General features: G+C 29.8%; 5 protein-coding genes and 7 non-coding genes across 12 annotated transcripts in view; 4 read left to right on the forward strand and 8 right to left on the reverse strand.

The window, feature by feature from the left end:
• Positions 1 to 372: 372 nt before the first annotated feature.
• Positions 373 to 1105, reverse strand: LOC111680207 (keratin-associated protein 19-2). The gene is made up of 2 exons (XM_023441840.2): positions 947 to 1105; positions 373 to 879 (listed from the first exon to the last, which is right to left on the reverse strand). The coding sequence occupies exons 1-2, from the start codon at positions 956 to 958 to the stop codon at positions 403 to 405; spliced, it is 489 nt and encodes a 162-aa protein (XP_023297608.2). The 5' UTR covers positions 959 to 1105; the 3' UTR covers positions 373 to 402.
• Positions 1106 to 3885: 2780 nt separating this feature from the next.
• On the forward strand, positions 3886 to 4358 carry LOC111680193 (keratin-associated protein 19-2). The gene is made up of 2 exons (XM_023441824.2): positions 3886 to 3897; positions 3960 to 4358. The coding sequence occupies exons 1-2, from the start codon at positions 3886 to 3888 to the stop codon at positions 4356 to 4358; spliced, it is 411 nt and encodes a 136-aa protein (XP_023297592.1).
• Positions 4359 to 6298: 1940 nt separating this feature from the next.
• On the forward strand, positions 6299 to 6927 carry LOC111680191 (glycine-rich cell wall structural protein). Its single transcript, XM_046950007.1, has 2 exons — positions 6299 to 6455; positions 6524 to 6927. The coding sequence occupies exons 1-2, from the start codon at positions 6444 to 6446 to the stop codon at positions 6812 to 6814; spliced, it is 303 nt and encodes a 100-aa protein (XP_046805963.1). The 5' UTR covers positions 6299 to 6443; the 3' UTR covers positions 6815 to 6927.
• A 483-nt stretch (positions 6928 to 7410) lies between these two features.
• Positions 7411 to 7482, reverse strand: Trnap-ugg. Its single transcript has one exon. It is a non-coding gene; the product is annotated as a tRNA-Pro (tRNA).
• Positions 7483 to 9966: 2484 nt separating this feature from the next.
• On the forward strand, positions 9967 to 10038 carry Trnap-ugg. Its single transcript has one exon. It is a non-coding gene; the product is annotated as a tRNA-Pro (tRNA).
• Positions 10039 to 12441: 2403 nt separating this feature from the next.
• On the reverse strand, positions 12442 to 12513 carry Trnap-ugg. The gene has a single exon. It is a non-coding gene; the product is annotated as a tRNA-Pro (tRNA).
• Positions 12514 to 12735: 222 nt separating this feature from the next.
• Positions 12736 to 12807, reverse strand: Trnap-ugg. Its single transcript has one exon. It is a non-coding gene; the product is annotated as a tRNA-Pro (tRNA).
• A 441-nt stretch (positions 12808 to 13248) lies between these two features.
• On the reverse strand, positions 13249 to 13320 carry Trnap-ugg. Its single transcript has one exon. It is a non-coding gene; the product is annotated as a tRNA-Pro (tRNA).
• A 155-nt stretch (positions 13321 to 13475) lies between these two features.
• Positions 13476 to 13547, reverse strand: Trnap-ugg. The gene has a single exon. It is a non-coding gene; the product is annotated as a tRNA-Pro (tRNA).
• Positions 13548 to 19603: 6056 nt separating this feature from the next.
• Positions 19604 to 19677, reverse strand: Trnat-agu. The gene has a single exon. It is a non-coding gene; the product is annotated as a tRNA-Thr (tRNA).
• A 212-nt stretch (positions 19678 to 19889) lies between these two features.
• On the forward strand, positions 19890 to 20788 carry LOC111680190 (attacin-A-like). The gene is made up of 2 exons (XM_046949070.1): positions 19890 to 20091; positions 20141 to 20788. Exons 1-2 carry the CDS (start codon positions 19928 to 19930, stop codon positions 20577 to 20579), a joined length of 603 nt encoding a protein of 200 aa, XP_046805026.1. The 5' UTR covers positions 19890 to 19927; the 3' UTR covers positions 20580 to 20788.
• Positions 20789 to 20827: 39 nt separating this feature from the next.
• LOC111690283 (dynein regulatory complex subunit 5) overlaps positions 20828 to 21211 on the reverse strand; it is a 1923-nt gene continuing 1539 nt past the window's right edge. The window contains exon 5 of the mRNA XM_046948008.1: positions 20828 to 20877. Coding sequence (XP_046803964.1) covers positions 20828 to 20877 — 50 coding nt within the window. The remainder of the gene's footprint in view (positions 20878 to 21211) is intronic.

Genomic DNA, 21211 nt, shown 5'->3' on the forward strand with positions numbered 1-21211 from the left:
CTTTATTCGATAGATGCAATGCAAAATGATGATGACATTGAAGGGTTCTTCAGTTCTACGGTTCTACGGTTGATTTATAAGTTTTAACATTTGAATAGTCTTCTCTTTACCGGTCACAACACTAGTTACTGGTTTAAATAAATTTTCACAATTACTCTTATATGTAATTATAATTAAAATATTTTATTAAAAAAAATATCTATAAAAACAACTTAAAATATGGCCGATTATTTTAACAAATAACCCCCATAATCATTAAGATATTAATCGCTTATTTTAGGTTTATTACGCACATTTCTCATACAAAATTCCTACAATAAACCATCAATCGCTTTATTAAGCATTTATGAATATGGGAGTAAGTCTTTTTTGTTGTTATCCACAATAAAACTTTTATCAGGTCTAATGGAAACCACCATGACCACCGTAGTAGCTTCCTTGATGATGAGACTGACTATATTGGCCGCCATAATAACTACCACCATAACCGCCATGTCCATAACCACCGGGATAGCCATGATAACCACCTCCATAACCACCTGGATAGCCGTGATAACCACCACCATAACCGCCACCATAACCTCCACCATAGCCGCCGCCATAACCACCGCCATAACCTCCTGGATAACCGTGATAGCCATGATAACCACCAGGTCTATGATAACCATTACCATAACCTCCATAACCACCGTGGTAGCCACCACCACCTAAACCTCCATATATACCACTATTAAGTCCCACCGATAAACCGATACCACCACCAAGACCACCTCCTAGTAGACCCAATGTACGTCCCTCAGCTTTAACGGGTGTGGCATCTGGAGCAGGTGCGGCAACAATGCAACCAACTACTGACATTACAAATAAAACTTTGATTGCCTGCAACAATGAAAAAATATTTTTATTTTTAGTTTGTATTTTTAAGTTTTATAAAAATAAAACTTACTATGCTACACATTTTCGCGGTAAATTATTCGTATTCTCGTCGTGATATTTATTTCGAAACAATTATTATTGTCTACGTTTGATTTAATACTGAAATGTATTCTTAAATTTAATTTACCTTTATATACCAGTACATTCAATGTATATGTAGTTTATGTACTTTATGTATGACAAAGTCTGGCTTATAAATACATTCAATATTTCTTAAAATCTTATTCTATATCCAAAGAAAATACTACCTGTAGTTGTTGTTCGAATGTGATAATTGCACAATGGGCGGTGGTAAAGCAAAATAAATACAAAAATGTCTAGTAGATAAATAGCTAAATAGATAGATAGATAGATAGATAGATAGATAGATAGATAGATAGATAGATAGATAGATAAATAGATAGATAGATTGATAGATAGATACATAGATAGATAGATAGATAGATAGATAGATAGATAGATAGATAGATAGATAGATAGATAGATAGATAGATAGATAGATAGATAGATAGATAGATAGATTGATAGATAGATAGATAGATAGATATATAGATATATAGATAGATAGAATGATAGATAGATAAATAGATAGATAGATAGATAGATAGATAGATAGATAGATAGATTATCTAAGTTTAAAAGTATTTCTTTTTTGTCTCAATTGTCCCATTGTGTTTAATTACACAAGTTCTTTAACCCAACAATTCTTAACATATTAACAGGTTGATGACGACGATTGTTTAGAGTAATTTTTTACTTCTTTTCGTCTGGGGATCTCCCAGATTTATGAAATGACCATCAAAAGAAAAAATAAGAATAATAATAAAAATAAACAATAAGTTAAAAAAAGTCAACACGCAAAAATATTTTTGTTTACAGAACAAAAAAAATTAAATAAATAGATTAACATCTTTTTTTTTGGCAGGAACAACAGCGTAACAAAATAATTAAGTGTGGGTACGTGTTTGGAATAGATTTTTTTAATACATTTGATTGAGATTTGAAAAATACAAAATTTCTGAATGATTTTAAAATTAGAGATCAACAAAAAAATGAATTATAGGGAATCTACAACAAAAGAATATTAAAAGCTTATGTTAGAAATCATTTTTTTATGTTCCAGTTATTTACGCTCCTCTTAGACTCTCACTTTCATTACGTACATATGCATCTATTAGATCATATCGTTAGTAGAGTGGAATAACCCCTTTAATGCGTTGATTTATTTTTTATGAGTTGATAAAATACATATTTGTCTATTTATCTGTCTAAAACAATAATGAAGTAATACATACTTATGCTTCCTAATGCTGAGTAAATATTGTTTAGAAAAAAAGTACCTAACCGCACAGTGTGATCAAAATATTAATACACAATAGAGGGGATTTTCTCAAGTTAAAATTTTATAATCTATTTTTAACCGCAAAGTTAGTAAGTATTGATAATTATAAAATTTGGATTAAAATATTTGAGAGAAGACCGAACATATGAATCAAGAATAATTAGACAGAGAATTTAGATTATTTTTCAATATTCACTTTAATCTTAATTACATAAATTTATTAGGTCAGTTATAAGTAGGGTTCTTTAGTTGAAACGAAAAGTCGACTTTTCGACTTTTTGCATTTTATGAAAAGTCGACTCTTCGACTTTTTGCGTATTATGAAAAGTCGACATTTCGACTTTTTGCATTTTATGTTGCATTTAGTTAAAAGTCGATTTTTCGACTTTTTTCATTTAATTAAAAGTCGATTTTTCGACTTTTAATATTTTCGACTTTTCTACTTTTTTCGACTTTTTCCAACTTTTCGACTATTTTCGACTTTCCGACTTTTTTCGACTATTTTCGATTTTTTCCGACCAGAGTTAAAAATTTATAAAGTTGCCAGTAGCGTAAATTTATAAAAAATAAAATTTAACATTATATTATTATTATTATTTATTATTAATAAAAAAATTTATTTATATTTTTTCTATCTGTTGCAATTTTTTGAGTTTTTTCGACTTCTTTCTATTTTCGACTTTTTCCGACTATTTTCGACTTTTGCCGAATTTTCGACTTTTGCCGAATTTTCGACTTTCAGACTTTTATTTACAAAGTCGACTTTTCGACTTTTTTCATAGACTATAGTCGAGTTATAGACTTTTTTGGAACAAAATAGTCGACTTCGACATTCGAAAGTCGATTTATAGAACCCTAGCTATAAGACCTTTCTGTAAATACATATTAGCGTTTATGATCACTACAGTGACGAGACCAGGGTCGACCAAACATCACGTCTGAATTTCAGCTTCGTTTAATTTTCAACAGCTTGGGACAGGTTTGTGTTTCCATTTTTGTTCTCTTTCTTTCTTATCACCCTGTTAGTTCTTTCCATATTATAGCTTTAGATGCTGATTTTTTAAACAAATGGAAAAAGTTACTCGACTATAACACAATTTGATGGCGACTATTAAAACTAACAAATCTCTAATGATTTTTCTTCACTTTTATTTTCATTCGAAAACAACAACCAAAATGTTTTTTGGCAAATTAAAAAAAGACAATGTACGTTTTCAATGTTACTGAAGTTCAAGTTTAAATGTGGGACACATTTAAAAGTTTTGAACAGATTTCTTTTCATTTTTTTTTTGTTGGTCAGTATTGGAGTTAATTTGTTAAAAACATGCAACAAGTTATGTCTTAATAAGTTTATTATAAAACAAATGTATGTACTTGCTTAGCTATGAGAAATTTAAAGTTTTTCCTTGTTATAGTGCTAAAGAGTTTTGAAAAAATATGTCATTATGTTATATTATTTGTAGAATCAGAAGGCGGAAAAAATTTTAATTTATATTTTGATTATTGTTTGGCGGAAAAATGTTTAGAATTAAGTAAAAATAGTTATAAATAGTGTGTTAAATCTAAGAAGTGTTAACAGTTGTTTTTATTCTTTCAACAGATTAAACATGGAATTAAAGGTATATTAAAGGAAAAACTTTAGAAAATGGGAAAATAATTTAATTTTTCTTATATTCTTTAGGTTTTAAGTTTGTTTTTCTTGCTAACAGCTGACTTTTGTTATGGTCAGATCCAAACACAACAACAGCAGCAACAAAGTAGTCGAGCTCAGGGTAGAAGTTTTGGATTTGGTGGTCCCTATTTTGGAGGTTATGGTTCTGCTTACGGACAAAGTAATTCATTTTCCAGTTCCGCTTCCTCCTCCTTTAATCAGGGCTATGGTGGCTTTGGAGGTTATGGTGGTTATCCTGGTTACGGCGGCTATCCCGGTTATGGTGGTTATGGCGGCTTAGGAGGTTATGGTGGTTACAATTCGGCTTATAATGGCTATAGTAGTGGTTATAGCGGCTATAATTCTGGTTTTAGAGGTGGTTATGGCGGCTATGGTGGTTATCCTGGTTTTGGTGGTCTCTATGGTTAATTAGATTTTTAATTTTAGTTTTTAATAAAAGTTAAATAACTGTTATTTTGGTAAATACTAATGTGTTTGAATATGTTTATTATTTCGCCATGTTACATTGTCTTTTACAGTTTTAGATTTGTACCTTTTTGGAGGTCAATAATCTTAAATATTCAATGAATAATTTTTTTTAAGTGATTCATTTCTAATTTACATATTTTTTTATCAATTTCGGAATTTACGAAACTTTAAATTGAGTTTTGGCAAAATCGTTGTCTTAACGTTTGTCTATTTCACGTGTTTATTATTAACCCCTTCAAAAACAAATTTTATGTTTATGAATTGATAAAAAAAATTCAAAATTATATACTTAACATATTCGTTTTTAGACAAATATCAATAATTTTTAAACGGTTTATTTACTGTTCATCTCTTTGAGACACCGTCTTACAGCTAAATGACAATTGCGACCACCGACGACAAACGTTAAGAGACAGTTTAAGCTTTTTGGCGATCGAATAAAAATTGTGTAAAACAGGCATGGATAATACAGTACATTGGTACTTTGTCGTTTTTTTAGACTATAGGCTAGACTTTAGACTAGACTTCGAAATACCAAACAACAAAAAAGTAAATAGAAATTTATCTTTTAGGAAAATGTTTTTATTTTTTGTAGAAATTGGAATAATTATTAGATAAGTCAATATACTAGATCATAAATTAAACTACATATAGACTAGATTATGTGATATAGGCAATAGATTGGTCAATAGACTAGTCCATAGGATAATCAATCAGCAATTCACTAGAATAGACCATGGGCGAGACAGAATACAAAATAGAATTGTCTAGTTAATTGACTAGTATTTAGACTAGTCAATAAACTAGTAGGGTTCTATAGTTGAAACGAAAAGTCGACTTTTCGACTTTTTGCATTTTATGAAAAGTCGACTTTTCGACATTTTGCATTTTATGAAAAGTCGACTTTTCGACTTTTTACATTTTATGAAAAGTCGACTTTTCGACTTTTCGACTTTTTTCATTTAATTAAAAGTCGATTTTTTAATTTTAATATTTTATAAATAGTCGACTTTTCGACTTTTTTCAACTTTTTCCGACTTTTCGACTTTTTCCGACGTTTTTTGACATTTTCCGACATTTCGCCTTTTTCGACTTTTTCCGACTTTTTTCGACTTATTCCGACTATTTTCGACTATTCGATTTTTTCGACCTTTTAAATATTTTCGATTTTTTTCCGACTATTTTTATTACTTTTTTCGGGTTTTTCCGACTATTTTAAAGTTTTTGACTTTTTCCACTTTTTTAAAATTTTTAACTATTTTTAAGTTGTTTCTCCAATTTTCGACTTTTTGACTTTTTCCGACTTTTTGACTTTTTTAGACTTTTTCCGACTTTTCGACTTTTTCCGACTTTTCGACTTTTTCCGACTTTTTTAGACTCTCCGACTTTTCGACTCTTATTTACAAAGTCGACTTTTCGACTTTTTTCATAGACGATAGTCGAGTTATCGACTTTTTTGGAACGAAATAGTCGACTTCAACTTTTTTCGACGAAAATTCGATTGTTCGATTATTATAAAGTCGATTTATACAACCCTATAAACTAGTACAATTTTTGTGGTTGTGGTCCCCATTGAAATCATAATTATGATGTTAAAAATGGGTTAATTACGATCGCATCTTACAAATTTGATTGATAAAACATTTTCGAGACTACTTGCACATTTTACAAAAACAAAACAACCAGCATTAAAACCGGAATATTTTCAGGGGCACATTAAACCAAAAATACAATACAACAACAACACAATGTAAAAAAAACGTAAATAAACTAAAGGCAAAATTAAATATTAACGAAAAAGCAACACAACAAAAAACCCAACTAAAATGGAATGGTTTACATATGACTAGAGGTTTTCTCTGAAAAGGGCAGAATATGAATAAAAGTAAGTAACCACAACAAATCGGTTTCAGTTTTTACAAGACCAGCATCCAAATATAGATAAAAGTCTACTAAAATAAAAAAACACATTAAAAACAATTTTTAAGCATAAAATTAACATTTAAATAGTAAAAACTAATAAAAATGAAAATATTAGTGAGTTTTAATAAAACAAACAATAAAACAAAAATATTTTATTTAAATATGTGTGTGATTTCTTCCAGAAAATTTCTCTATTAGTTCTATTGCTGTTAATTGGTGATGCTGTTTGCGGCAAATTGAAATTGGTGGCATTTAAAGGACCACATGCCGGTTTTGTTGGTCTTAAAGTTCGTACTCCCAAATTGTTGGGTTTCAAAAAACATGGTCTTGGTTTCGGCCACGGTTTAGGTGGTTTTGGTGGACATGGCCATAAAGGTTTTGGTGGAGGCGGTTTCCACAGCAGCGGCTATGAGCATCATGAATATCATCACAGCGGCGGCAGTTTTGGCGGTGGCGGTTGGTTTGGCAAATAATTTATTGTTATTTTGAATTTATTTAAATTAATTTAAAATTTTAGTTTATAATTTTATCATCGTTATAAAAAATCTACATTTAGAATAAATATCATTTATATTTAAATAAAATAGAAATAATTGTTAAAAAAATTAAAACCTTCTCTTTTAATAAAAAAAACTTATGGCCTTTATTCATAAGAATTTATGACAGGTTTATGAGACAATTTTTTTTACAAAATTTGTTCAATACATGTGTTTATTGAAAAGTTGTTTCTTTAAGTTTTCACTGTTAGGTTTAAAATACATAAATATTAAAGATTCCCCTCACTTTAGAAAAATTGAAAAAATAACTTCTAATATTTAACAATTCTTTAAATTTTGATTTTTTAAAATATATATTAAATCAATAATTCTTTTACAACTACAACTAATTACAAGAAGTTCTTTACCAAACTTACTTTAACAACGGGGATGTAGCTCAGATGGTAGAGCGCTCGCTTAGCATGTGAGAGGTACGGGGATCGATGCCCCGCATCTCCAATAGACATTTTTTTGTGTTAACTAAAATATACATGTTTTTTAGTTAACATAAAAAATAAGAAAAAAAGGCAACTGGGCTCAACCGGGATTTGAACCCGGGACCTCTCGCACCCAAAGCGAGAATCATACCCCTAGACCATTGAGCCTCATAACGAAAGAAAAACAATATACCCTATATAATATGATAGCAATCCAATAACACCTTAGTGGTGAGAATATACAAATAATAATTCACAATAAACATTGTGGTGTAAATAAATTCAACACAATTATTCACAAACTTGCACACCATATCAAGTTGTAACAATTCCAGATGTTGTAGGTCAACCAAATTTCATTTAACATAATGTCAAACTACACATGTATAAAATTTGACATATTATCATTCTCCTTGCAAAAACATACAGAAATTCGACGCTGCAGTTATCTTAAAATTGTTTTGCAAAACAATAACAAAAACTACAATTGCTTTTATTTTGTTTTGTAAACACGTATTTTTGCGCCAGAATCTCACAGTTTTTCCTTTTAGTTAAGTTTGGTGTTAATTTCGAGACAAATTCATTAAAATAATATAATAAATCTAGAAATTATATAATAAATTTATTAAATAAATGTTAATAAAGTGTTTGTTGTACAAATTAAATAATTTGTAAATGAAAAAAGTGTTTTTAAAGGAAATATTAAGAAATTGTCATTTGCCTTAAGAGCCTCAACAAATTTTTGTTGTTTTTTTAGTAAAAATTTTGCTGAAGTATTAAATTTTCAACAGATAAATGAAATTGTTGTTTATAGAAAATATGTTTAATATTTATTAAAATAATTACTTAAAATTATAAAATAGTGCCAATCATTGTGTACAATGGGAATGATGAGTGCAGCGCTGCTTGCTGCGTTGATTGTTGTTGTTTGTAAATTTGTTTTGATTTTGTTTATATGCGCTGTTGACTGCACTGTTTATTGTTTTTATAACCAGAAATAAAGTGTGAAAAGCAATTTAATTAAAATTAAATTAATTTAATTGATGTTAGTGAAAAGATTAATATTAAAACGAGAAATAACTAAAAATGTGTTCTATATTAACACAACAACAATAAATGCAGGAATATCGTAAGTTTTCTTTAAACTGGAGTTAAAAAGCGGTAAGTTCTGGAAAATATGCTTTAATAGATTTTACTCTTAAAACAGTTATACATAATTTCAAAATGCATAATTCATTTTTTTAAACACATATTTATACTTATTAGTAGACGTCTGGCTGCTAACTAGGGTTCTATAGTTGAAACGAAAAGTCGACTTTTTTCATCTAGTTAAACGTCGAATTTTCGATCTTTCGACTTTTTGCATTTTTTGAAAAGCATTTTATAAATAGTCGACTTATCGACTTTTTTCGACTTTTTCCGACTTTTCGATTTTTTCGACTTTTTCCGACTATTTTTTTACTTTTTTTGAGTTTTTCCCACTATTTTAGAGTTTTTGACTTTTTTCCACTTTTTTTAAATTTTTGACTATTTTTGACTTGTTTCTACAATTTTCGACTTCTTTAACTTTTCGACTTCTTTTGACTTTTCGTTTTTTTTTCGACTTTTTGACTATTTTCGAATTTTTTCCGACTATTTTTTTACCTTTTTCTAGTTTTTCCGACTATTTTAGAGTTTTTGACTTTTTTCCACTTTTTTAAAATTCTCGACTATTTTTGACTTGTTTCTACAATTTTCGACTTTTTCCTACTTTTTTCGATTTTTTCCGACTTTTTACGACTTTTCGTCTTTCTTCGACATTTTTCAACTTATCGACCTTTTTCGACTTTTATTAACAAAGTCGACTTTTCGACTTTTATCACAAACGATAGTCGAGTTATTGACTTTTTTGGAACCAAATAGTCGACTTCGACTTTTTTCGACAAAAATTCGATTGTTCGATTATTCGAAAGTCGATTCATAGAACGAGTACGATTTCCAATGACTTTCTTCTAACCACGTACTTGCTGGTTCCATTTTTAAAAATTATGTAGTGAAAATGTTTTTTTGTTATATATTGATAGCTCAGCCACCTTTTTAAATCTTATAGGCTGTTAGTAGCTAAAGGTAAAAGTAGTATGTTAAATAGATACATAGTTCAAGAAAATAATAGTATTTTTCTCTGTGTATAAGTACTTTTTTCGACTTCTGACTATTTTCGATATTCTGCAACTTTTTTCAACTTTTTGCGACATTTCGACTTTTTAAGACATTCGACTATTTTTGATTTTTATTTGTTGTTGTAACAGTTCGACTTTCCGTTGAATGGCAAGCTTTGGTCGAGTTAGACTGGAGTCGTTGCGGAGTTAAGAAAGTCGTAAAGCTAAATATCCGTAATAATTCTGCCGAATTTCTGGACTTTGTTTTCGCAATATGTTTTTGCAACATTTATTCCAAATATTCCGGAGAAAAAATTCGTTATAAAGGTTAATATCCGTTATGCCTTATATAAATAATCCTATAAATAATCCTGATAAATAAATTTTTTGCTACTTTATTATATGTTGTGACTTTTCGTATCATCATGGATATACAAGGGTTAAAGAAACGTGTATGCATTAAATTTATTATTTTTTATTAATAAAACTCAGCTTTTTCTCCCGTTTCGCATGAGGCTCAATGGTCTAGGGGTATGATTCTCGCTTTGGGTGCGAGAGGTCCCGGGTTCAAATCCCGGTTGAGCCCGCTTTGTTTTTTTCCTTTTGTTATGAATTACTTTTATTTTATATACAAATAAAACATAAAAAATTTATTTAGTTATGTATTTATTGTTCATTTCTAGTGTTTATTTAAAGAGGATTGTTTTTATAATCAAACAAACATAATTTTTTTTCTAACATTTGTTTTATATAAATATAAATAAATTTATGTCTGTTAGCCTGTGGTTCCTTTAGATAACTTTCTGAAACTGTTAAGTGTTTTAATGTTTTATTCGTTTTTTAAGTTCCACTTCCTTATATGTGAAGTTATCATTTAAAACGGAAATACAGAACTCTGAAAGAATTTTTTGCCATTATAAAATTTTTCATTCTAATAAATCTATCTTAATGAAACAGTTTTGAAGAACTAATATAAATAATATATTGCTGGGGTCTGGAGGAAATAAAACTTGTTTAAACTATTTCACTTAAAGCCCCTTTATATAAGTTTATTACTGAACGTAGATTTTTATTAAAAAGGGAATTATTTAGAAAAAAGAATTAATTCCTTTAGAGATCTGTTTATTTTCTCCAAAAGAACGTTGATATGTAGTCATATGTAGAAAAACGCCCGCATTTATGCTGTATGTTTATTTTGTAAGTTTTGTCCATCCATTATCCTTTAGGATATGTTTATATTGTGTGTCAGCAAGTGGCTGAGTAAGGGCGAAAGGTAGCAGGGGTTTTTTTCTTGTTAATGTTTTCATTGATATCTCTTCCTTGTTGTGTGCGTGAATGTGTGTGTTTTTGATACTCATATGGAAGTAAAGAAGGACAAGTGTATGTCTTAATGTTCATTTTCAATGTTTGTTTATCACAATATTGAGTTGTTGTTGTTGATGTTACTATTGCTAATGTTGTTGTTGTTATTATTATTTCTATTACTCGGTTATGATGAAATCAAAACATTTACATATTACAAACCATCTTGGTGTATAATTCATCCATCATTCTCCATGCAGCAAACTTGATAATATTAGACACTATCAGGTTATGCAAAGAATATTACAAACTTATTATTGAGTTTCATTTCTCAACTAGTAGAAAGGAAATTGCTGTTAAAGCAGGAGAAAACTTGTATTAAGTTTGTTGGCTGGTCAATTGGTTGGTGTTGCTGTTGTCTGTTTTTTTATTTCTATTTTTTATTTTTATTATTTTAACAATGTTGTTTTTCGTTTATTATTTTTTTTTTCTGTTTGACTACATTTTCAATTAAAAATGAATTGTTTTCTTATTGTCTTTATTGTATGTATGTGTGTGTGTGTTGATGATAAAATGTTTATTTAGGTCCAGTGCGAAAATGGTTGCCAAGCATGACGAACTTTTCTACATGTTTTTTTTCCTACTTTTTTCGATAAGATACTATTAACAAAAGGAAGTCCATTTTATACTTCAGTGTTAAATTCCCATATATATCGGTGATCAAAATGATTACTTTTAAAAAAATGTGAATTTAAAATGTATATTGTGTATTATTGTTTTACATTTCTTTTTTTTTGTACTTGACTAGAAACTTTAGTCAAAGATTTGAAAGTTTTGTTTTTAAAGATATAAATAAACATATTTGAAAGATAAAGTCCATTAGAATTCATGATGGCTAAGCAGGGAATGATAAGAAAATGTAAATATTTTGCATAAAGTAATGTTCAGGGCAACTCAAAGAGAAGAGATCGTCTAATAAAACTTAAGAATGAAATATCTCAAAGCTGTTTCAGTTAGAGGGAGATAAAGCATCTATAGATGTAAATGGAGCCATTTTGTGATGATCCTTTGTTTCTTAAAGAACGTTATGACTTTCATACTTGCCAGGACCAATGGCATTCTATTGAGAGCCAAAAAACACAAACCTGTGATTGCTTAAAAAGAGCACAGCTATGAACACTTTAGGCAACATTATGTTTATGACAGCGTTTCTTAGAAACAAATAATATTTTCTTTATCCAATTCTATCTGAGATCAAACCTTCATCTTTTGATTCTAAAAGATTTTTGAGTTTTTTTGACACTAATGAAGAATGTGTTTTGTTGTGTCTCCTTTCCTGTTTGCCAGATTAATCGCAGAATGATTTACAAAAATGTCTCGGGACCTCTCGCACCCAAAGCGAGAATCATACCCCTAGACCATTGAGCCAGCATATATCCTTTTCGAAGCTAATATACAAAAATATGAAGACATTTTAACTAAATTTAAAAGGTTTTTCAAAGCTGGACCACCATTATTAAGGGGTGGTTTATGACGGTCTTAACCTTAAACTAAGCTGTTTTAAATCCAAATATCTATTTGAACTTTGAGAACAAGACAAACGCATATAAACTATAAAGGGTTCTTATTGAATCCGACTTATGACCTTAAAGATTCTACAACAATGATAAATTGTTTAAAATACGGTGGGCTCAATCGGGATTTGAACCCGGGACCTCTCGCACCCAAAGCGAGAATCATACCCCTAGACCATTGAGCCAGCTGGTAAACCCTTTTTTAGGACAGATCCTTTTTTGGATATAAAAAATTTCTTGAATGTTAAAAAATTAATTTAGACCAACAAAACCATTAAACAAATTTGTATTTAAGAAGAGAACCCTGCTCAATCAATATCTTACATTTGAATTCCCAATATTTACGTCAATATAAATATTATATATCTTGTTATGTCATGTTGTCAAGTTTATTGAACAAAATAATCGGGCTCAACCGGGATTTGAACCCGGGACCTCTCGCACCCAAAGCGAGAATCATACCCCTAGACCATTGAGCCATCTGACGTAATCGTTTTTAAAGATATTGAAAAACTTTCGTATTACATAAAAAAATTATTTGAGACTTGAAATAGCGAAAATAGAACTAGCATTTGCAATTTAAATATTTTCAGGTTCTCGAGAATTTTATCTTTCTAAAAAAATATTCCTCTTAGATTTAGTATATATTCTTCGACTTGGTACAGAAGTTTTATGAATTACTTTATCAGGTTTTATATAAAATATGGATTTAATAATGTTGTAGTAGATGATTTATTACATTCACGTTCTCTTATTGTCATTATTTCTTTATAAATTCTAATTTTATATGCAACAACTAAGGCTGACTTAGGTGTCACATTTTGCAAATATGAATTGACTAATAATTAAACGCTTCTGCTTTAATATTACACCACAATTCGTAATAGCAAATTTATGTATTGTATTTCTAAAAATACAACGGGCTCAACCGGGATTTGAACCCGGGACCTCTCGCACCCAAAGCGAGAATCATACCCCTAGACCATTGAGCCGGCCGAAAAGGGTTTATCAGAACCCAAAGATAATATAATATCGAATTGTTAAAAGGTTAAAAAATGGGCGGGCATAAAGTTCGTGACAGTTCACCTCATATATCGAGTCCAAAGGTTGTTTAAACTGATGTTCGTATATTCCACCAAAAAGCAGTGGGCTCAACCGGGATTTGAACCCGGGACCTCTCGCACCCAAAGCGAGAATCATACCCCTAGACCATTGAGCCGTCCCATAGGTCTTTGTCAAATAAGTCATACAAACTTATGACTATATTTTTGATTCAAAAATTTCTACCTGTAATTTATCTTAACATATTTGGACCAATATATAAATATGTGGGGATGTAGCTCAGATGGTAGAGCGCTCGCTTAGCATGTGAGAGGTACGGGGATCGATGCCCCGCATCTCCAAATATTGTTTTCTTTTTGTAACCAACCCACAGCTAATTTTATACGCTAAATTTCGTTTATTTACTTCGAAAAGGAGTGTAAGGATAGCATTTAATTTTCTACTGTATGAATTTATGGTTATTTTAAGGGTCTGCTGCCATAGGTGACAAAAAATCAGACACAAAAAACAACTAACAGGATGCTTTATTTATCGTACCTTTTTATATACATATATTTTAGTGTTAAAGAACGTGCCAATAAATTTTTGCACGTTTATTTTTTTAACTTTTTTTATTTTATTCCTTTACACATAATTATTTAAAAAAAGAAAAACGTACGAACAATGTCAAGATAATGTATGGAAATGTGTTTGTATCCTGAGATATAAAAATATTTTGAAATTTTTAGAAATCCTGATATATTACAGTTAAATGAAATGAAGAGAAAATATTAAAAAACTTCATAAATTTGGCAAAATTCATTCTTAAAAAAATAAACGTGTTTTGCATATGATTTACTTTTGGAAAGAATGAATTTTTATTAAATTAATTATTTTTTAAATTTACAAATGAAATATTATTAGATAGATAGATAGATAGATAGATAGATAGATAGATAGATAGATAGATAGATAGATAGATAGATAGATAGATAGATAGATAGATAGATAGATAGAAAGAAAGAAAGAAAGATAGTCAAAAAATTCTCGAATCTATACTTCCAAAAGAAATCAATCAGTCAGTCAAAACATTGCTCAACTTTCTTTATTGTTCAGACCAAAGTATATAGTAGTCCGACTCTTTCGTATGGGAAATTACTCTTTCACATCTACCAGTACCGTGTGAGTTCTACTGTCTCGTGAGAAATGTTAAGTTGTCAAAATATTCGAAAGTTTTCCTTACTTTTTTTTTACCACTTTGAAGGAGTGATCATTTTTTGTTGTTGTTGAATTTAAAATACGAACAGAGTTTCAATTTTTTGTATTGAAAATTCAAGCAAATTTATAATTTCAATTTTTATAAAACTCTACTACAATAAATCGAGCAAAATAAACCAAATTAATTTCTTTTTATTTAAAATTATATTATTTTCATTATTCCACATTTTAAACTAATAAATAAACAGTTTTTAATAAAATTTTATTTTTGTTTTGGTAAACAGCTGTTTGTTTGTAATTTCTATGTTATCACTTTATCGTTTTTTATGCCAAAATCGATTGAATTTCTTATCTTTATGCTGAAATAAACAATTGACAACACTGAATTTTCTTACGACATTCGAAAAACATATGAAAAATTGTCGTAAGAGTTGTATAGAACTTTTGCATAGAAAATATCAACAACATTGTTATGACTATTGTAGTAGCTGCTGACATACAACGCATACAACGCTACAACATCGATTGTGAATTGAACAATAGATTTTTGAAACTAACACATGTTTAGAGTTAGGTACTGCTGTCAAAGAGTAGGACTACTTGTTATATTTTGGTTCAGACTATTAATAAAGCTTGAGCAGAAACTTTTTATTCCTTTTCCCCATTTTAAATTCAACTACAAAATAATCCACCTTTTAAATTAAAAAATACAACATAATTTATTGAAATTTATTCTAAAAGCGCCCACATGCTGTGATTTCCTTATTTTTAAACTTTTGTTTAAAATTTTAGTTTAGTTTTAGGGATATGAAAAAGAGAAACGGATATTGTTGACAATTGCTTTACAATTGTTTTTTTTTTTTCTATATCCACAAAAAGTATTAAAAAAAATAGAAAAACACCAGGAACAATAGAAACCATTTGCAAAATGATGACATTATAAATGTCTGTAATGCATTATATACTTATGTACGTCGTATTTAATGTGGTATATAGTTGTTAGTTTTAATCTAAAACTTCTATAGTTTATTTATAACATTATAACAAACAAATAAAATTACCACAAAATATAAGCTGACTAGCAAACTACTACAAACAGCAAGTAATGTTAATGGTCAAGACGCACAATACCACATAATAAAATAGATGTTTTTGCAATACAATCTTGTAAAAGGACCTTTAATGGTTTACGCCTTATTGTTTGTGTTTTTACGTATTTTCTCTTTTATTTTGGATTTTATTGTTAGCAACGTCAGCCAATTTTATCTTTACTCTATCACAAAACATAAAATCTGTTTTCTAACCCCTAACCAGTCCCCTCCTTTCGATTGCTAGGAATCAAACCATTTAACTTCCTGCTGGTCAGTTAAATATTAAATATATAAAATTGTAACTTTGTCTGTCTTCCACATTATGTAGATTGTCGTTGCATTGTGTGTAAATATTTTAATATATTTTAACAATTCAATTGCTGCGAATAAACATTTACAACTGATTTTATTTGGCGAATTCATTGACTACGAAGCGTTTAAGTAGAAAATATTAAGATAAACAAAATTATAAATATAAATACAAATAATGTGGATATTATTATTAAGCAGAGGTTCTTAAAGGGCATCAGTACTTTAATGACGGCACACCTGAGGGGTAAAACTGACTACAAACTTTGCCAACAGATGTTATTATAAACACTTTGGTGTCAATTTGCTACTAGGCGTGTATATTTCTTTTTCCTCTGTGTGGAGACTAGTTTTGCTTAAGCTCAGACGTAAAGTTCTAGAAAACGGTTAGAATGACTCGGACTATTTTTGATTAAGAAATTTGAATACATAAGAAATGTCATATTGAAATTTAAAATCTATACTTTAAGAAGGAATTATAATCGAACATTGCCTAATATAATATTAATCAATAATGCAGCATAACAAAAGCTTAAATCTCAGCGATAAAAAGAGCGGAAAAGTGGAAAGAATATTCAATAGGAATATTGGTATATATACCGATAGCAAGCCTACCATCAAATTCATAAATGGAGTCTATACGACATCCAGACTGGTTCGCGAATGTCGGACGTCTCTTAACGAGATGGCGAACCATTCATACTTTGAACTTATCTGAATACCGGGACTTGCTACATGGAAGAATATTGCGATGCTGATACAATTGTTGGAGTTCCACTCTCCTGCTGTAAATCTATAATACAGCAGTATCATTTTGGGACTGTTCAAATTAGATGGACATCCCTGACTACTTGCTCAATTTCCAGACAGACCTGGGCACTGTATGATGGCAAAAGGTCTCACAGTTTGTTAGAGCTTTCTAGTGGCAGACTAAGACTTCTTGTGGCCTTACTTCTATACAACGATTTTATAAAAGTTGTCATGATGAGGAGACGATAAAAAACTTCATTTGTCACTGTCCCGCTCTCTAGGCGATTAGGGTTGCATCCTAGGGTAAATCGAATTTGCACGACGCAGTGGATGGAGGTGAATAAGATAGTATCACTTGCTTGTGCCCTAGGTGGGTTTGTCTCCGCACTGAAAATGGACACTTAATGTATCATGGGTAGGTCGTGGTGCGATCCGTTTTCGGAACCAAGATATGAACCCTAGTGTGTCGATTTCCTCGTCGACAACCTAAATTACCTAACCTATAGAACCAATATTTCTATGCGTGACAAACTTCAGTATTAAATATAACATCGTCAATCTAAAGGTGAAGGGTATAAAAACCCCCTTTATGCGAAAAAAACATATTGACACAATTAATAAAACAATTTCAATTGAACCTACAAATGCAAACACTTCATAAAAATATTACGAAATTAATATTTCTGAATAATTCTATCGAAAACATATTTCAATTCGTTTTTTTGCCGATTTTGTTTGCTCATTCGATATTTTGTAGGCATTGTAAATTCATTTGTTAATTTGCTGGATAAATGTCTCCATAAGTTTACATAACCGCATGTCCTCAATAACATTTCCAAATAAAGCTAACTCGAACCCCAACATGCATGTTACAATACTCTAGATATCCAATATATTCCTCCTACCATCTTTATATATCATATAACCATCATGATATTGTTAATTTACAAAACCCCCCAATCACTATGATTCTCGACGCCACACAACAGGTGGATGTGCATGTTTTGTAGGTAACATTTGTATTTGGACTTGTTATCGTTTGATATGTCTATCCATATTGGACGACTACTTGCATGACACTCATTTATACCGAAAAATTTGGGGGAGTAATAAAAAAACAATGTTTAAGCAATATGATGAAAACGGAATAACGATTTGTTTTTTGCATTTCATATTTTTACGGATTTTTTAGGAATTTTTTTCAATGTTTGTTTAGTTGGATTTTTTAGTTATTGTTTAAAAATTGACAGTTGTGAAAATTTGACAGTTTTAGGAAGGATATGGAAAAAGAACAAATGGGAACTAAAAATATGTATAATAGTTAAACAATTGGATGCTGCATTTGAATGGCGATGATATCAAATTTCTAAAAGTATTTTTAATAATTTTATTTATTTATTAAACAAGCAGGAAAGTATTGTCAGACGAGTTCGATCATTATACCCTACATCAGTTGTGGTTGTAAGATGTGATTTGTTTTTTATAATAAAGCTTTATAGTCGAGTTTTACCCTGTTTACAATATATTTAAGCAATTTTTTAAAAATCTTTTAAATTTTTAAAGCAGACTTTATATGAGGTCAAAAGGCAAACATTTACCAATCATAATAAAATTTGCTGATGGATTTATGTTAATATATATTTTTTAATATATTTAATTTAATCGTGGTGTTTGTATTTATTGAATTGTGGATATTAAAGTTATTCTCCTAAGGGTCTTTGTATGGGATCTAGGGCAGAGATACAAGTCGAGACGTCTCAAATCGGCGGTAATATTTTGCAGGCCGCACCGCCGCCTACTTCTTTCGGCACAAAAGCTAAACCGGATTAGAAGTAGCCACTGATAAAGATTTGACAAGTATTTCAGAAAATAATTTCATCAATTTAAACGGAGTTGCCACTATTTTAAATTCTTATGGCAAATTGAAAAAAATTGCCACTAAATATTGTGCTAATATTAAAATAGTGAAAACTACTTTAAATGTATATTTTCTACAAAAAAAAAAAACTTATATATAGAGACAGGTTTCTATAATAAGCCGCCGCCGACATTTCGCATCGGCTTGTATCTCTGATCTAGGGTCAAATGAGGCATGATCATTACGAAATTCGGCAGGGTAATCAATACTTATATGGTATTGACCAAATAAGTAGTGTCGGTTTTTTTTGAGATTTAAATATATTCAAAATAAGTATGAGTCTTTTTTGGGGTGTTTAAATTCAAAATTGTGACATGAAACAATAAACTTTACTTTACACTTAGCCAGCTAAACAGACGGACTCAGAAAATTACTATAAATTGATTGGTATACTTTAAGCTTGGTGTTAGACTCATATTTTTGGGGTGTTACCTTCCTCACCATACTGGTGTAGGACATAACAATAATTGTAACATGATTGTAACTGTAGTTGAAAGTAAATATATTTAAAAAAAGCTTGGAGAAACATTTGGGGATTTCCGAAAACTATTTTTTTGTTTCAGATCATTTAAGGTCGTAATAACAGACCTGTAAACAGAATCAGATATTTTAAGAGTAATCATGGAACTGTAGTCTTTCGCCCATCATTTCTGTGATAAGTTGATTTATCGATATCTGTCGTAAATATGCTGAAATCAATATTCTGAATACTCCAGTTATCTTGGGGAATCTTCCTTATTTCAAGGAGTTTTCTATTAAAAAACATATGTGTTTTTTTTTTTTTTGAGATTTTACTCATATCTTTATTATTAACACACATAACTTAAGTTTTTTGTAGAAGATAAGAAAATTTCAAAAATTTCTTAAAGCAATATTTCTGAATATTCGAATCGTAATATGTGATTATTTAAAAAAAATAGGAAACTTCAGCCACATCCAACTGAAGAAAGGCCCCGGCGAGATTCGAACTCACGATCTCCTGTTTACTAGACAGGCGCTTTAACCAACTAAGCCACGGCGCCCCGGTGCTCGTTCTTATACACTGCTGCAGCAGTTTAGTAGGCACTTCTATTAATAACAACATCTTTTAAACAACCATCTATTTATCTGTTACTTTTATAGTTTCAAAGATAACAACAATAGTTGTTTAAAATAAACAAAAGAACAACAACAAAAGTCTTTTTAAAGACACATTTTTTACAATGTATTTAAAAAACAAAGAAACAAACGTCTTAATTAAAATTCCTAAATTTTTTTAAAATTGTGTCATCTATGGGCATAAGTTTCTCAACAAATACCTGGGGAATCAATAACATAAATTTGTATGGAGCTCAAAAAGTAGGAAACGAACAAATACAAACATTAGCGGGACTATTCGCTCACATAAATCTTGATGAAGGACCTCTTGTGCAAGGATTGTTTGCTGAAACAAATGTGTAAGTTTAACAAAATATGAACAAAATAACAAACTAATAATATATAAAGTGTAGGAAATGCTGTCAATGTTACTTATACCACCATCTCAAGGGAGGGTGATAATCTGCAGGGCAGTTTTCGTTTACAGCTATTTAAGCAGGAATTATGGGAACTGAATTTAAATTTCTTTCATAATATTACAAATATTTATAATTTTTTCAAATTTTCTCGTTTTGGTGGCAATATTTGTTGGAGTTTTCCCCAAGAGGGCAATATGCTGGAATTAGGTGTTTCTCATATTCCTTTATTCCATACCACCACTTTAGACTTGATCTGTAAAACGAATTTATGGAAAAGTAAAAATGACTCTTTTAACATTGATCTTACTACCAATATGACGTTCAATATAAGAGGTCCTTTAGTGGGTCAGCATAATTTTGTGGCCTCTTTGACGTTATCTTATGATCTGTGGCATACAGTGCTTAAAGAAAAAGTTTTAACAAATTAACATTTTAAAGCAATTTACAATGTAATAAAATGTTTAAAATAAAAATAGAAAGAAACGTTTTAAAATATCATAAAAATGTAATGTAACTGTAACGTGTGATGTTCTAGTGCGATATGGTGGCGGCTTGAGTGGTTGTGTTTATTACCAAATGATTATGACCAAAAAATTACTTGACACAAAGCTGTGATTATCTTTTAGAAAGAAATTTACATAAAAGATTACATTTATAAAGAAGACTATATATTTATTTATACTACTTCAATTGAATCTTTTGAAGGTTTAATCTTTAAGTTGGTAGCTTTTTTAAATGTTTTTTAATATACAAATATTTAAATTTTCTTTAAGAATATTTCATTTTTTGGTAACTTTATTGCTGAAAGACGTTACAGTTTACCTGGAATTGTTAAATACTTTAGAGGAATAGAAAGCGACTTGGGTTTTTAAAAACCCTGTGGTTTAAAAGCCTATAGACTAGACTAGACTAAAGACTAGAATATAAACTAGACTATAGAGTAGACTATAATCTAGAATATAGACTAGACTATAGACTAGACTATAGACTAGACTATAGACTAGACTATAGACTAGACTATAGACTGGACTATAGACTAGACTATAGACTAGACTATAGA

This window comes from Lucilia cuprina, chromosome 4 (assembly GCF_022045245.1).
Source record: "Lucilia cuprina isolate Lc7/37 chromosome 4, ASM2204524v1, whole genome shotgun sequence".
In the NCBI taxonomy this organism is placed as follows: domain Eukaryota; kingdom Metazoa; phylum Arthropoda; class Insecta; order Diptera; family Calliphoridae; genus Lucilia; species Lucilia cuprina.